Genomic DNA, 16,460 nt, shown 5'->3' with positions numbered 1-16,460 from the left:
GGAAGGAAGGAAGGAAGGAAGGAAGGAAGGAAGGAAGGAAGGAAGGAAGGAAGGAAGGACAGAAAATACCAATGTTGCTTCCTTTTCAGAGAGATTAAACACTAGATGTGAGCTGCATGAGGCAGAGTGGATAAATCACTATTCTAACAGACATGCTCAGTGCAGCCCTTTTCCTGGTTTTTTTTTTGTTTTTTTTTTTTTTTTTTTTTTTTTTTTTTTTTTTTTTTTTTTTTCCTTGGTAATGTAAAGTAGATTATAAAGAATAACCTTAATTTCAAATAAAAGCAGGAGCAGGCTGTTCCTGAAGGACTGTACCCTGTGGAAAGGGACCACATTGGAGAGTTCATGAAGAGCTGTACCCTGTGGGATGGACTCAGACTGAAGAAGTTCATGGAGAACTTTCTCCCCTGGGAGGAACCCCACACTGGAACAGGGAAGGACTCCTCTCCCTGAGCAGGGGCAGGAACAATGCATGATGAACTGATTGTAACCTCTATTCCCTGTCTCCCTTTGCTGGTCACAGGGAGGAGGTAGAGGAAAGGAGGGAATGGTAGCGGGGAAGATGTTTCTGAGATTTGTTTTAYTTCTCATTATCTTCCTCTGATTTTYATTGGTAATAAATTCAGCTAATTTCCCCAAGTCTGTTTTGTCTGTGATGGTAATCAGTGGGTGATCTCTCTCAGTCCTTATCTCAAATCACCAGCTCTCAKTTACAATTTCTCTCCCCCATCTGGTTACAGAGAGCAGCTTTGGTGGGTACCTGGCATCCTGCCAGGAGCAGCCCACCACACTCCAACTTTGCAGCTTCAACTGTTGTATGCAGAAATTGCTTATACTCTCAAAAACCCAAAAAAGGATTTGGGAATTTATTTTGAAAACAGGGAAAATTAAACTAGAAATTGGAAGTTTTAAATGTGTTGCCCTTGGCACACCCATTAATTTTCTATAAAGATATTTATAGCCAATCTATAAAGACATTTCATAAAGTGGAACTTCAAATTATTATTTCCTTACAGAGCATTCTATTGACTTCAGCATTGTGGCTCAAGCTAGCTTTAATATACCAATGGGTCATATTACAACCTGAGGTAAACTCAAAATGTCAAAATGAGACCTAAAGATCTAGAAGTAATCTGTATTTCTTAAAAAATAGTAGAAAGAAAAAGGGACCCAGTTACACAAATAGCCATACACTAAGGAATTTAAAATGTTCAGGAGGATCAAGAGAGGAAGAAATAAAATGCATTATATTCTGAATTTTTTGTTTGAAAAATGCTRTTGTTTGGTCTGTGACACTATGCATTAAGAGTAAAACTATAGGGAGAAAAAACATAATGTTCAGAAATTAATTACTATTAATTCCCAGCAATATCTAAATCAGTTACTGATTAATTTCTACCTATCTCTGTACATAAAAATTAAACATATTTTTAAGTATCTCTAACCATACCCCTTTTAATCAAGGGTTTAGGCATACAGCTTGCTCTAAAYGGAAAATGGGCTTTGCTTGCCCTGAATAGAATCAGATGTCTCTTCTGACTTTAACTACTAAGTGGCCAGCATGCAAAAGAAAGACCTCAAATCAAAATCTCTTAATTAAATAAAGACTCATGACTGTTCCAGTAAGGTACTGGTAATTTTAAACCTCCAAACAATTTGAAAAAAATGACGGATAAATATGAGAGAGGAATATTATAATTTCCAAATATTGCATCTTTTTAACAAACACATGCTTGTCAATAAGAGTGAAATTCAGCACCTTTAAATCAGGCATGAGTACTGAGCCACATGGAAGGCAATAAAACTAACCTTTAATTTCTGCCATTAGTAATCTGAAGAAAACCTTTTGAGCAGACRACAGGCCATGGGTTGACCCAAGTCTTGCACACAAGGAAATATATCCCAGTGGTTAGTTAAGAAAGTTCACACTGTTGTTTGACCTACTGGGAGAAATGCTCTATGTCTGTGTAAGCATACACTGATTTTAACATCACTTTTACTAATTCAGGATTCTTTTACAGTCTATAATTAAAAAGACACATTTCTATGTTCTATGTATAATGTTATATCTCAAGAAAATTCAATTCCTTCTTAGTTACCTAACACATGGATCAATGCAGGCCAAAAGTTGCTTTCGTCTAGTCTATCTTCTGTCCCTATTCAAGTCATTCCAAGAGTCACACCATGTGCCTGAGCGCATTGTACAAAYGCTTCTTAAAGTCAGACAGAGTGCYGCTTCCCTGGGGAGTCTGTTCCAGTGCCCAACCACCCACTGGGTGAAAATATTCAACCTAAACCTCCTCCKACTCAACTTCATGCCATTTCCATGGGTCTTGTCACTGGTCATGGGTACTGAAATGATGGGTACCTGCCCCTGCTCTTCCCCTCGTGAGTACAGAAGACCGCAGAGAGKTSTCCCCTCAGTCTCACATTCTCCAGGCCAAACAGAAAAAGTGACCTCAGACACTCCTCATACCGCTTCCTTTCCAGACACTTCACCACCCTCATTGCGCTCCTCTGGACACTCTCTAGCAGTTTAATGTCTTTCTTTCATTGTGTCCCCCAAATCTGCCCCCAGCACTGGAGGTGAGGCYGCCCCAGGTCAGAGCAGAGCGGGACAATCCCCTCCCGTGCCCGGCTGTGATGCTGTGCCTGATGCCCCCCAGGACACGCTTGGCCCTCYTGGCTGCCAGGGCACAATGGCTCATGTTCAACTGGCCACTGRCCAGGACCCCCAGGTCCCTTTCCATGGTGCTGTTCTGCATCATCTCATTCCCCAATCTGCACACATAACCAGGGTTGCTCTGTATAGGACCTTACACAGAATATACACCTTAARAGACTTCATTTTTTGCAGCTGTGAAAGACAAACCCTACCTGTATCATTATAGCTGTCTGCTGCACTGYATCAAATCACACAGTTCTGGAGACATCTAATGAAAATATTGCTGAACTCCCAGGAGCATTATGACTTTTCACAAATTACTGGGACCCATAACTGTTATGTTTACAGTATGTCAACCRTTTTAGGTAAATGGTAGTCTGCAGCTCCTACTGCAAATGAACAGAAATAATTTCTAAAACAATATTTGCTCTTCTCTGAAGTTTACACACACTTCCTATACTTACAGAAATAAGTTTATTCACACAAATGTTACAGAGAAAGAATGCTCCACTTGCTCTTCTATAATGCTCTGGTTTCCCAATTTTTTAAAAAAATCTTTATGGAAGCAATAGGAAGATCATTGTTTTTAAAAAAAGATTCACCATTTACTGAGGCTAATCCCATACTGTTTACCATTGTGGACTGCTTATGTAGTATCATCTATTGCTGTGACAGATAGCAAAGCAATTGCTGTCCTATAATATATAATTAGGGCAAATCTAATATTGTTTTAATGCAGTACCTCTACCGTCCCAAAGATAAGACTGTCTAACAGGGATATACTGAGACAATAATACTTTGAATGGCTTTAAATTTAATGCACCCATTTTTCGCTGTGAGGAACACACCATGAGCATTTATATTTTTATTGTTTTGGTCATCCTCAAATATGCAGTAATTGTAAACATTTGACAAAGTTGATGAAGAAACTGAATGCTGAAGAATATGGAAAATACAAAGATATTTATGCCTTAAAAATTATTCTACCATTTGAGGGTACATAAGGAAAGGGTTAGTTTAACTGAAATGACTCAAGGACACTAGTGCTAGCATATTTGTCCATTCTTAAGCCACAGAGACAATTAAGAAACAACAGCAGTCTTAATACTTTTAACAGTTCAGCTGCCTTCAGCCTTCCCAGTAAGAATTGTCATGAGAATGCAAATGAGTTTRTTTTAGTACTAGATGATTAGGAACTCTCCTTCTAAAGGAAAGTTTTCTTGAGACAAACTAAGCTTCATATTTGGACTGAACCAGAAATCAGCCTGCTGCTAAGTTCTGGGCCACTACATGCAAAAGACTTTGTATCTTCCATCCAGATTTCTCTGCTTCCAGTTAAGTTTCTGAAAGATTTAAAATCAGAAAACAAGATTAAAATTAGTCTGTCTCATTAGGCAACCCAGAATTTTGAGAAGCATGCCCTTGGCTGAGGTCAAGAGATCTAAATAATTGCCTTCTTCAGGTCACAAACGCGATAAGCCCAGTAACTACCTACTCTGTTTCATTTACCTCTGGCTCACAACCAAAAATCAAAGAGAAATGGACCAGGCAGGAAAGCTTCCAAAGAAACATAAAGTGGTTGAAATACACTAGAAAGCCAACAACACATCAAGTTTACATAGATTTTCAGGTGACCTTGCAATGAAACACGAATCTACGCTCATCTGCTTTTGAGACTTAGGTGTGGTCAGAACTTAACAGAGATTGTGCAAAAGTCCTTCCCTTCATTAGCCTGCAGCCTACGTGACATTCAGAAGAATAAAGTCTGATGTAGGTAGAGTAAGTAATGTAACAGGAGCAATGATATAGCAGCAATGTATAAATAAAAGCATAAAGGTAATATAAAACAAATTAGAAGGCAAATAAATTGGTTGAATCACCAAGAGATCTCTATGCCCTCTGAAGTGAAGGGTTAAAAAGCCCCAGTTTCTCACTAATAAAAAGTTAGGATGCTAAGGTCCGAGGAGATGTAGCAGCCTGCTTAGTCCTACAGTAGGAATGGCATGTTTTTCACTTTAGTACCTCATCTACTGTGGGTGTGTTTTACAGGCAGAAATAATCCTCAAAGATAATGTAATTTGATAGACCTGGAAAACTTTAGTGTATCCAAATTAAAAGCCATAACATTGTTTTCTTAAGGTGCTCCAAATCAGATCTGCTACTGCAGCTAATTACACAGAATGTTTCAAAAACTGATAATAAAATCCTCCAAAAGATCCCCAAGGAAGCAGCATAAAGTGAGAAAATAATCTTTCAAATTATACATGTCTCCCCCACCTCCCCTCCAAAAACCAWAAAAAAAAGTTCAAGAAATTAATATAAGCAAATGGAAACAGATGATTAAAACAAAGACCCTAAGGAGGAGGAGAGGGAGTGAGCATGTGAGAGAGATCTGAGGAAAGGCGTTAAGGCAGAGCTTCTCTCCTTACTTGGCACAAGCCACTGATGCACATGTCCAGGGATTCAGTGTAGCACCGCGTGCCATCCAGAACTTTTGGTGCCAGCTCCACAACCAGAGATGTTCCTCTGGCCTGGCATTTCAGCGAGCAGGGGTTGTCAGGATCATTAGAGACGGGAAGCCATTCATAAAACTGCCCCTGGTACTTGACGTCGTTGTGAGCAGAGCACTGCTGGGCACGAAAATCACCTGCTTCTGGTGGACAGTCCTGCAGAAAGAAAGAGGAGAAGATCAGCAGGTCTGTTCAGGACWGCCAGTTGCAGTATCATGCAGCTGGCTGGGTTCCACAGCTGCCAGATGTGGAGAGTTTCTGTTTAGACAAAAAAGAGCGATTGAAATAGCTACAGCTACACATAATTCAACAGATAATTATACCTTTCTTTCTTCTTTCCATGAAAGTATTGCAGGAACACCAAGACCATATGTAAATGGGAAATAAGAAATGCACYGTACATGTCTTAACCACAGCCTCGTGCTCTTGCTGGATTTCATTCTACTTGTGCACATATGTGTAGAACTGTGTGTGTGTGCAGTCACTCTCTTCCAGATTTTCCCCTTTGTTTGAGGAGAAAGAAGAAAGAACTATGTGATTTAATTGCTTCTTTATTTAAGCTCTTCTAACTTGCCTTTTTTTTTTTTTGCCTCAGTGACCTAAATCAGTTGGTATGGCAACAAGAATCAGAAACTCAGAAACTTTTGATATATATTTGCATTTCTTTAACCTAAGACTTCATAATTCACCTAACTAGAGACTTACAACTGAGAAGACCTAAAAAAGCTCCTTTTTTAATTCTTCAGGAGATTTGTGAAATGTATAAATCTAACTCTCAACTCAGTCTATCTGATATAAAAACCAAAGACCGGTCATACTACTCAAAGTACCTTGTTGACAAGAATGTTAGGCTTTTCTTATGCATATATACTTTGTTGCTACCATTTAACACTGGAAAACATTAGATAGGTTCTCAAGAGAGCRAGAAGAGCTTTAAAATCATAAGCCTTCAGGCAAAACAAACATGTGTTCTTTTATTTCCTTTCCAGTTTTTGATCCTTGAAGAATGGTATTTCAAGTTTTCTTGTGCAAGCAACCACAAAGGCTAGAGATTCACTAGGGTTTTTTAGAAGTAACTTGAATTTTTCTCATMATTACAGGAATATAGGAGCTAAGCTTTAGGGAAAACATTAAACATCATAAGAATTGAGACAAAAAAAAACCCCAAATGTTGGCAATGTGACTGCCTCAGATTATTAAGATCCCATAGTCCTCCACCTTACTGCCATAAGGAAATCTACTCCTTGATGAAATCTGGTAAAATACCAGATGAAATGAACAGTTGCTACACCCTTTGTGTGGGGACAACAAGATTTTTTTTTAACAGAGATTCCTAAACATTGATTATAGACTTGGTAGGAAAAGGGGTTGATRTATACACAACCGTGTAACTAGACAATGTCCTTATAAGATATTTCTATTTTCTGTTTCACCTCAAAATACTTCATCTAATTACAGGATCATTAATGACAATCTTATTCACAGACATCTTATACTCACAGTGAGGAAAGTGTTATTGCTGTGGAGAGAAAATATCTCCTAGGTTTAAAAAATCATCTATGTTTCTCAGATCTTTTTCTACCCCTTAACTCACTAATGGTTTTCTGCATCTTTTTAAGAGGGCAGACTATAACAGCTTTGGGTTTGAAAGACATGGAGGCTGCGTGTCACTTCATTACATTAATGGATCATTTTTATTAAAATCTAAATTAAAGTTATTTTTTATTGAAATCTAAAATAAAACCTTTCTTAAGTATCAAATCTGGTCAAAAATCTTGGCTATAAATCTGTCATTTGTAAGCCGTTGGCTTAAACCCCATTCTGGCCTCTGATTCATCACTGCAATGTGGTTTTGGCCATCTTGTTTGAATGTTGAATAATCTTGGATCACAACTCCAAACATTTCTTGAACTATACACACATCTAAGCCGTGGCCTTAGCCACAGATTGTCATCTCATTTGCTTTGTACCATGTGAGTAAATTTTCAATCAATTCACTTTATATTTGATCCTGATGCACCCCAAAAGTAAAGGGTCAAACTCCAGTCAAAAGTTCTGTGATCTGAGTACATGGCAATAGTCTTCCTGTTACAAAAGGTTCAATGGATTAGGGCATAAAAGAAAAAAGGATGTGGGTTAAATTTAGCTCTAGAAAATACGTATCAAAGAGCAATAACCCAGCAATAATTCTTCCTTTTTGAAAGTGRAGGTTAAAAGTCCAAGCTTGTAATTGGCATTTTACCAGTGGAGGACTCAGACAGAAGAGAGTTTTTCTATTAATGTATTATGGAAGATTGAAAAAAAAGGTAAAACGTTGTGAGTATTTCAGTTTGATTTTAAAATATCAAGAAAAACTGAGTGGCAATCAGACACTTTTTATCATCTGGGCAAACTTTTGATACAGGACAAAGTTAGGACACTGAAGCAAGCAGAAACATATGTGGGAAATTCATTATTCCTCTATGGCTGTGTAATTAGAGAAGAAGTAGTCTTTATGTTCTGTTCTTACACAGAGGATGAACAACAAGACAGTTACAACTTGACCCAAAATCTGGTTTAGCTCTATTTTCAAACACAGAAGAGACAAGAAAAAAGGAACACAGAGGCCTTATTTCCTGCCACAAAATCTTCTGGTGCCTACCCTTCTCTGAATTTTTCTGTCTGTAAATGAATACAGTCAGGTCTATTGGCTTGGCAGATACCCAAGCCAAGGCTTGGTTGCAGAAATCCAAGCCAACTCTCTTGTTTGGTTCAAGCTTGGCTCTACCTTCAGAACTTCCTGCCTTGTTACAGCTTTATTTTTACAAAGAGAGAAAGGTCCAATAAAGCACACGACATATAGAATTCATAATCCTGCTTTGTACAGAACTCAATACTATATTTGTTGTGTTGGATTTTACTTTCAAATCAAAGAAATAAAAAACGTACATCAATATAATAAGCTTTCAGGACACTGCAGGTGACCAGGACCTATGTTAAATACTTCCAGTCTTTGATATTGTGGTCAAAATGAAACAATGGATTTAAATGGCAGAGCTTGTGTTTAAAAGAGTTTTCATGTGAAACTTGAAGTGATTAAGAATACATGCAAGCAGTCAGAAACACAGACATGCATATTTATCTTGGCACACAGATGTGAAAAATGGTTACAGCCTGGCACACTAACTTTTCTCCTGCTGAAATCCTGAATCCTAAATCTACCTGAAGGCCATGGAGATCTCTTTGCCTAAGGAAGGATCATGYCTTCTGGTTAAGAAAGCACAAGTACTTGCATCTACGTGCATAACATCTGCACAAGTTGTACAATTTTCTTTTAACAACAAAATGGACAGTTTTATGAAAATCTGTGGTCTGTATATTACCCATTTTTAGAAGCAGGTCACTGAGACTAAACAAGTAGGAGCTGTACAGAACTTTGCACATCTACTTTTTAAAAAAATTTTCTTAAATTTAWTATTTTTCATTTGTATTATATGTCAGTGGGGATCAGAGCCTCTTCATGCTGGGATTTGTGCAATCATATAATCAAAACCAGATACAAGTTCACAGCCTAAAAGTAAGTATTCTAGTTGCTGAAATAGAAGGCAAAACCAGTGGGTTTTTTGGTATTTATTCAAGCAGTAAATTGCTGTTTTCCTCTGAACACTTTGCCCACCTTTAGATAAGGCCACTTGCTGTTTTGRGGCATTCTTACTGTGCCTTACTTCTGCACTGCTGGCTCCTGGACAAGATAAACTATAGACCAACTCCAAAAAGTCTTAAAAAAAAAAACCAGCCTGCTTTTGGTACGAGCATGGTGGTTTGGGGGAAGGGGATCCTCTGTGGCTGCCAGCTAGCACTGTTTCATTGGCCTGAGTGAAGTTCCGTGTTCCTCCAGCTCAGGACCTGATTCTGGGAGTGAGGTGACAGTGTGCAGCTTGTCTACCTTCACAATAGATMGACAGACACTTCAAACAGCCAGAAATCACGGCCAAGTCAGGGCAGCAGCGAATCCAAGGCGGTGCATCTCTGCATGGGCTGTGTAGTTCTGTGAGGAATTTTGCTGACCACATCTGCATGGCCTGTGTTTGGTTTGGAGCATGGGCAGCACTGATATCTGGCCACGAAAGTACTACAACCATGCTCCAGGTTATTCCAGTTTTGGTACTGTACTCAAATCTTGACAGGTTTTTTTTTTTTTTTTTGGAAATTATCTGTGGGTCCCTGCAGATATGAGGAACTGCTGCCATTGCACTCCTTGAAGAATCAGAAAGAACTAATAAACCTGAAAGTTTCGTGTAAGTTCATTTATATTCACACTTCTATTCATTAAGACTTTTTAGGGAAGAAAATATACCAGTGAACAGGAAACAACTGTTCCTCCTTTAACTCTCTGAGCCTTAGGTGGCACTTTCATGGCCTTTACTCATGAAGGCTCATGAGATATTGCTGAAACACTGAGCCTGTCCTGAATTACTCTAATCCCTATTCTACCTATCAGGTCAAGATTTCCTCTACTGCAGTGAAAATATATGTAATTTTAAAGGTGATCAAAAACCCCTCTGATGTATGTAATCCATTAAAAAATATACATAGGGATTTCATCCTCACTTCTTAGGCACCTAATATGGTCCATATAATTATGCTTCATTTTTTTTCCTCACATCCATTTTCTTTTTTTTTATTTTTAATTTGACCTCCTCTTTTACCCTACTGTAATTCATAAGGTCCATGGAGCTTTGCCATGTTTGAATCCCATTCAAAACAATTTCTATTAATCAACAATCCAGTGGAAAAGATAAGATGAATCCCAGATGTCCCTTGCTGGTGATAGGTAGATCAGATTTCATGGGACAAAAGAGGGTCAGGCTTTTTAAAGTTTACTTAGTGGGTGAAATGTAGAAGACCCTAACTAAGCTGTGATAGGTGGAAACAGTGGAGGAACTTTAAAACAGTTTACAATATATGTGATTGTATATTTGCAGAGGCCAAGAATGATTTACTATACCTGGAGCTTTTCCTCTGTGCAAAAAATGAACTAACAAGTGGACTACTCTGTGCAGCATCTGACAGAACAGCTTATTGAACCGGTTCCATGAGGTACTCACGGTGTTTCAGCTTCACTGATTTCCCTACTGAGAAAGAAAACCTCAAGTCGGGGCTTGTCTAAGACCAAGTAAGAACTTTAGATGAAGATACAGAGGCCTAGGAGATCTAGGATTTAAATGAAACTCCACACAGTCTGAAAGCCATGTTGAATGCCCTGCTTGAATTAAGTTTCTTGCAGCCAGATTTTCCAATAATCTACTCCCATGAATTTARAAAATAGCTTAGGATCACACTTAGTTGCTTAGATTGAGAGGAGTTCATACTAAAGCTTTCTCTGACAACCCCAAGAGACTGCAATATCTGACAAAGTGAAGCATGAGAGAAATAATAGGTACAAAGTAAATTGGGAAACATCAGCAAATGTTCTCCTCCGTGTTAAATAACCACGGAGTGGAGATCAGAGCTAAAATTACTAGTGAACTACAAATGCAGACTTCCATTAACATTTCTCCTTACAAATATTAATAAAATAAATTTTTCAAAAAAAAGGCCTTTTTTGAAATATATTCCCATTTTGGCAAATAATTCAACATGCAGCCTTCCATGTAATTTTCTTTTTTTTTTTCTCTCCATCCCTTTTAAATATTAAAGCAAAGTGTTTAAATTAGATAGAGTCAGTTTAATTTCAGCACGAAAACTTCCAARTACTTCAGGCTAAAAAAATTTAAGTACATAATATTAAACCACATTTTTCTAAAGGCATCAAGGGTGCCATATTATTGGATGAAAATGAGTTATTCAAATTAAAAAAAGTCAGAAATACTGAATTTAAATCTGTGAATATCCAAGAGTCCTGAATAGTCATGCAAAATTACTGTAATGGATGCAATTGAGGTTATTAGGTCTGCAAAATTTCTTTATACATTTACATTGACTGGCAACAATGGGGGAGTTCTTTGTTCTATTTTTTTAATTGTCACAGATTCACAGTTCCCTGGCTGGGAAGATACCAGATCCAGAAGTCCAAGATTCTGTCATTTGCTAGATACTAAAAGCACTTGTTTCCAAGTATAAAGAAATAATTTCTAGATGACACACTGAGGTTTTAAAATATATCCAATCAGAAGTAAGATGGTAGTTATTAAAATCTAGCAGTTTGAAGAACAGACTTTAGTCACAATAAATTATCTGAGTTTGGAAGAATTTCCACTTAAAAAATAAATCGACATTAAATAAATTGTGTGTTAGTAAGGAGATATGTCTCAGGCATATAATTTTTTTTAATTTTTGTTTTTTATTTTACTATAAAATGTAAACTGGGAAGTTTGATTGCAAAATAGTGTTTCTAATAACGACTGGGTGAAAAAAATTAAACCCTGCTAATCATTCTTGTAGGTCTGAAAATATCTACTTGGTGATGATACTTCTCATACACATAAGCCAGTGCTTCTGAGAATTATGCACTTATATGGAAGTTTAGGTTTGACATTTTCCAGGCTGGGATTTCGAGAATGGAAAGAAGATAGTGTTATTTYGTAGAAAGTAAGATGAACAACACTGGTGCTGGTGTATACAAAATGCAGCATGAGCTGATAAGAAACAGGGATGGAAGTAGCTTGTCTGAATGTGAGCCAAAAAATGGTGGATGACATTACAGCTGGTACTTCAGCCAAGAGAAKAAAGTGAGGTATACATAAAGAGAGTTGCAGGTGGTGTTTACAAGCTTTGGTTGTCTGATTAATGGGATCTACAATCTACAAATTTTATCTTAGGTTTAACAGAAAACTTGTTGAAAGAGCTAGTAATGTTGTGCAGCTTCAGTGTCAGTCTCATCTTGTTCCTTTTTTTTTTTTTTTTCTTTCTGATTCAGAAAGCGGTGCAGCAAAAGGGAAAATATCACAGAAAATAAAAATATTTTCAGTCACAAGAAGGAGTTTGACAACTGAGAAGAAAGKCATAAAGACAGTACATGTTCCCTCAGAGTTATTTTCACATGGGAAGAGAAAGCAAAAGGCAGCCAAGTGGCAGAAGGACTGAGAAAGAGAAAGGGCACATGGGATGGCATGACAACCTGATACAAAAGCTGGAGAGAACCTAGTACCTGAGAAGGCACCTAGAAGGAAGGACTAAAGAGTGTGCTAGCTCGGAAAAAAAAAAAAAAAGAAAAAGAACAAGCTAAAAATTCCTTCTCAGAGTTTGGAAACATTTTTGTTTATTTTGCATAATGTTGAGTATAACAACCCAGATGCAAAAGCATGTTTTCATTGCATTCAGACTAATTTTCTAAAGAAAAACAAATGACTCCCTCTCTCCCTTCCATGATTATATTCTGAAATGGTTGGAAGCATCCAGAAGTCAATGTGAATAGTAAAAAGAAAAAAAGCAGATGCAATTCAACCCTAAATCATCTTCAGATTCTCTCATTCCTTCCTTTACTATTTACACATGTGGYTTCATACCCACAATCTTTCCAGTTTCCGATCTACAACAGGCAATGCAAGTGGCAAACATACTGGACTGGATTTAGTCTTTTAAGGACTGCTCAGAAGCTTTATAGACAGCAGTATCAGTCTTTCCTATAGTCTTTATTATGCAAAATTATTCAGCACCTCTGGAATAACTAATATAGGTCACTGGAAAAAYAGGCACGCCACTCTTTCCCCTTGCCTCTCTTTATCTCATTTTTTTCCTCCTCTGTAATTTAATTTCAGGATGAATTAAAACCAGCTGTAGCAWAATCTTGCAAATGATAGTGCCTATAAAACATGCTCATTGCCAGACTCTGAGAAGTATTCTTCCAATTCTCCATTTTCACATTTCAAATATTTACTTTYAGTACATATAACCACCCATCCTTTCCTGCAAGAGGACAGTCATAAAAAAACCATGTCAGTTCACAGAAAGCTTGCAAAACCCAAAAAACTTGGTTATTTTATGAACATCATTCCTGAAGTTATGTACATAGTGGTAATGAAAGCTGTATTTCAGGACTCACAGTTTTTCACAAAAATCAAAAAGGAACTTTCCATGATGTGTGATAGGTAGCTTCATTTGCAGGAGTGGAATGGGGGGATTTGATCTTATTTGCCTTCAAAGCAAAGGCTGTCATGTAACAGATGAAAACATAGGTCTCATGAGCCTGGAATTTCCATCYCCTGGATCTTCAGCATCTTTGTGGATGAAATCTCTAAAGGCAACATCTGAGTTAACAAAAATACACACAATATTGTGGACCTTTTCTAGTGCAGAATTCCACAAGCAGCTTTGGGCTGAATGAGTTGTTTCCAAGATCCAATTAGTGTGTATGTATCCTTGGATTGTGGAGACAAATGAGTAGACTTCATTGAAGACAAAATACATGATTTAAATTTTTTTGCTATTCTGAAAGAGACAAAGAGTACTTCAGTGTTACAGCTGCACAATTCAGTAACAGAATGGATTTCAGAACAGACACGCAAGTCTGGGATTCCCAAACTGCTTTAGACTTTCACTGTACAACCATTCTTTATGCTCCCCCCAAAAATGGTTTGAAATCACAAATATAGTGCTGGGTCTTCATATTTCAGTGGAAAAACTGTCACTGATGACAGCATAGTAAAGCTGAAAGCTTGAAGACTTCATTTTGGATTATTTGGTATGAAATAATTGAGTTCTGCAGCTGTATGCCTCACTGTTGGGTTGGAAGTTCTGGAGCCAGTATTGCTAATTACAAGATATGTAAAGGAATTGCCTGACAGAACTATACAAGGCTTTATTTTGAAGGAAAACTGCTCAGGTGCACATTTGCAAAGCAGAACCTAAGCTAAAAATAGCATCTAAAGAAATACTCGCTATCTTGGAAAGTTAAACTCAATGATCCCAAAATAAAGGTTGAAACCCAGCTAAAGCTCCAGCGTCTCCTYGGGGTGACCCAGGAGCAGCCAAGGGCAGCGGAGCAGGATGCTGCTGTGTCTCATTGGTGTTAACACACAAGGGCAGGTCAGACACAGAAAGGGACTGTCGCAATGAGCAAGGAAACAAAAAGAATAGGTGTAACTGTAGTCCAAATAGCCTTTAACAGTATCTTTTTTTTTTTTTTTTTTTTTTTTTTTTTTTTTTTTTTTTTTTTACATAGCAGAGTTATGGCCTGCAACTTCACTAGCACAAATCACCCTTCCCATTTTCCCATTCCTTACACAGATGTGGTGTAGCCAAAGTTCCTCAGATGAAAACCAGACTGCTAATCTGCCAGCAAATCTATTTGTTAACTACACCAGTTGCTGTCATCTAGGAAAGGTGAAGGCTAGACTGATGAGATGTTTCAGGAACCCAAACAATATAATCAGAAAAGATTTCAGAGGAATCACAGAATTATAGAATATTCTGAGTTGAACAGGGTTCACAAGGATTATCAAAGCCCAGCTCCTGAAGAACTGAGAGAAATCTTACTGCATAGGAGACTACAACTCAGAAGCAGTTTSTTTCATTATGAACTGTGGTCTGTTGAAGAAAAGATAAGCTAAATATGAGCTAATATATTCCTTTTTTTTAAACTTAAACTTTTAAACTTTTTAAACAAAGCATGTATTGAAAGGGTCCTGAATATGTTCCTATCAGGCATGAGAAAGCTTGGCCCGGTGTAYGTTTGATTTCATTTTCCATCTTTACTGGTAAAACTGACATTTCTCCATGTAACTTGAGAGCCTTTACTATTCTTGGCACCCAATAAAACTTTCCATATGAAAGCCTCTATTTCAATTTTCACCAGTGAAAACACACTTTCACTTTGTTGAGACAGAAGTTGAAGTTTCTTACTTTATTGTATTGAAAACTATATTTGCCACACATAAAAAACTCAGCAAGAGCCTTGGAAATGCCAGAACACTGATACAGGCTACACAAAACTGCTTTTCTAAGACATGCAACACAATTAAAATGCTTTGAGGGCACAAGTGTACAGAAAAATATTAGAATCATCGCATCACATATCTTCTACTAACTTGTCTTCAATTCCGAACAGCTTAATCCTCCAGCCTGACACACTACCCGATGTGAACCAGCTGGTTATCAAAGCATGATTGGGAACACAAGATGTCTTGATTCTGCCAGGGAGGTTATAAAAAGCAACTCTGAAGTTTCACTGACTCTCTGTGGTGGCTGTGACTGCAATCCCTTTCAGACAGTTTAAGCATCAGGCTATGCTGTAACCTCTCCACTTTTCAAGAAACTGACAATGTTTGTCTGTRGTTCTGTGGTCCTGTGGTATGAACGCAGTTTAGATGGCTACAATAATCTCACTATCACCTATTTTACCAAATTATRTGCTGCAATATGGATGTGATTATCACATGTGATGATTTGTATCATATCAAAGCTATACTTCACTTACCACATTGCTGCATGTCCTGTACCGGATGTTTCGCCCTTCACAGGTCCTGTGTCCAAAAATTAAAAACAAACCCAAAACCATTAATAGCTGAATATAAAAAGCCAACACATAACGTTTACTGTGTCATTAGCTTTCCCATATGTATCTCTAATCACCAATTCTTCTACCAACCCCCTTCACCAAACCTACTGAGGTTTGAATTTCACAACTCCTTTGGTTTCCTACTTTTGCTTTAAAAATTACTTTCCAGAAGGTAGCATCAGCTTACAAATGAGATTGGAAGTGAGAATACAGAATTTAAGTGAAAAACAACATCTGAATCACATTAATAATGACTGGTGTACCCAAGCAACTCATAATGATTTCACAAGGGCACAGCTCTGTGTCCACCTGGGCACACACCAGCACTGACAGTCTGAGCAGGCAGGCTTTGTCCTGTGGGGAACAACTGGGCACTGGGATGGAGGAGCTATGCCTGCAGCACCATGAAATAATAGAATGCTTTGAGTTGGAAGGGACTACCTATTTCCCTTCAATTCACTGTGAAGAACAGCATTCAGAGAGCAGCTGGGCCAGCGAGGTCACAGAGAGCGCATACCCTCACATGTGCTCTGCATGGCTCTCCTCCTTTTCTCCCACAGCAGACCCAGAGCAGCCCTGATGCTGGCAGGGTTCTCAAAAGAAAGGTCAACAGCCAGATACCTTTTTAGCACTCAGCAGCATGTACTGTAAATATTTGACCTCAGGTGAAGTTTCATGTGTTTTATGAGTTCAGACAGGATATTCTGCAGAGGTCCTCAGTACAAATCAGAATGCAGGGTTTGGCTTTTAAAACTTATCCTTCAAAAGAATAGAATTCCTAACATTTTAAATTTCTTAATTTCACAAC

At 37.9% G+C, this 16,460-nt stretch overlaps 1 protein-coding gene across 1 annotated transcript in view; it reads right to left on the bottom strand.

Annotated features, from left to right (window-relative positions):
- ADAMTSL1 (ADAMTS like 1) overlaps positions 1 to 16,460 on the bottom strand; it is a 370,874-nt gene that overhangs the window by 124,960 nt on the left and 229,454 nt on the right. Inside the window, exons 4-5 of the mRNA XM_057373470.1 lie at positions 15,572 to 15,617; positions 5,095 to 5,331 (exon numbers count right to left, since the gene is read on the bottom strand). Coding sequence (XP_057229453.1) covers positions 5,095 to 5,331; positions 15,572 to 15,617 — 283 coding nt within the window. The remainder of the gene's footprint in view (positions 1 to 5,094; positions 5,332 to 15,571; positions 15,618 to 16,460) is intronic.

Source organism: Malurus melanocephalus, unplaced genomic scaffold (assembly GCF_030028575.1).
Source record: "Malurus melanocephalus ecotype Western Australia unplaced genomic scaffold, MMel_1.1 scaffold_198, whole genome shotgun sequence".
Classification (NCBI taxonomy): Eukaryota; Metazoa; Chordata; class Aves; order Passeriformes; family Maluridae; genus Malurus; species Malurus melanocephalus.
The sequence above is the reverse complement of the archived record's forward strand: the minus strand, read 5'-3'. Positions and strand labels throughout refer to the sequence as shown.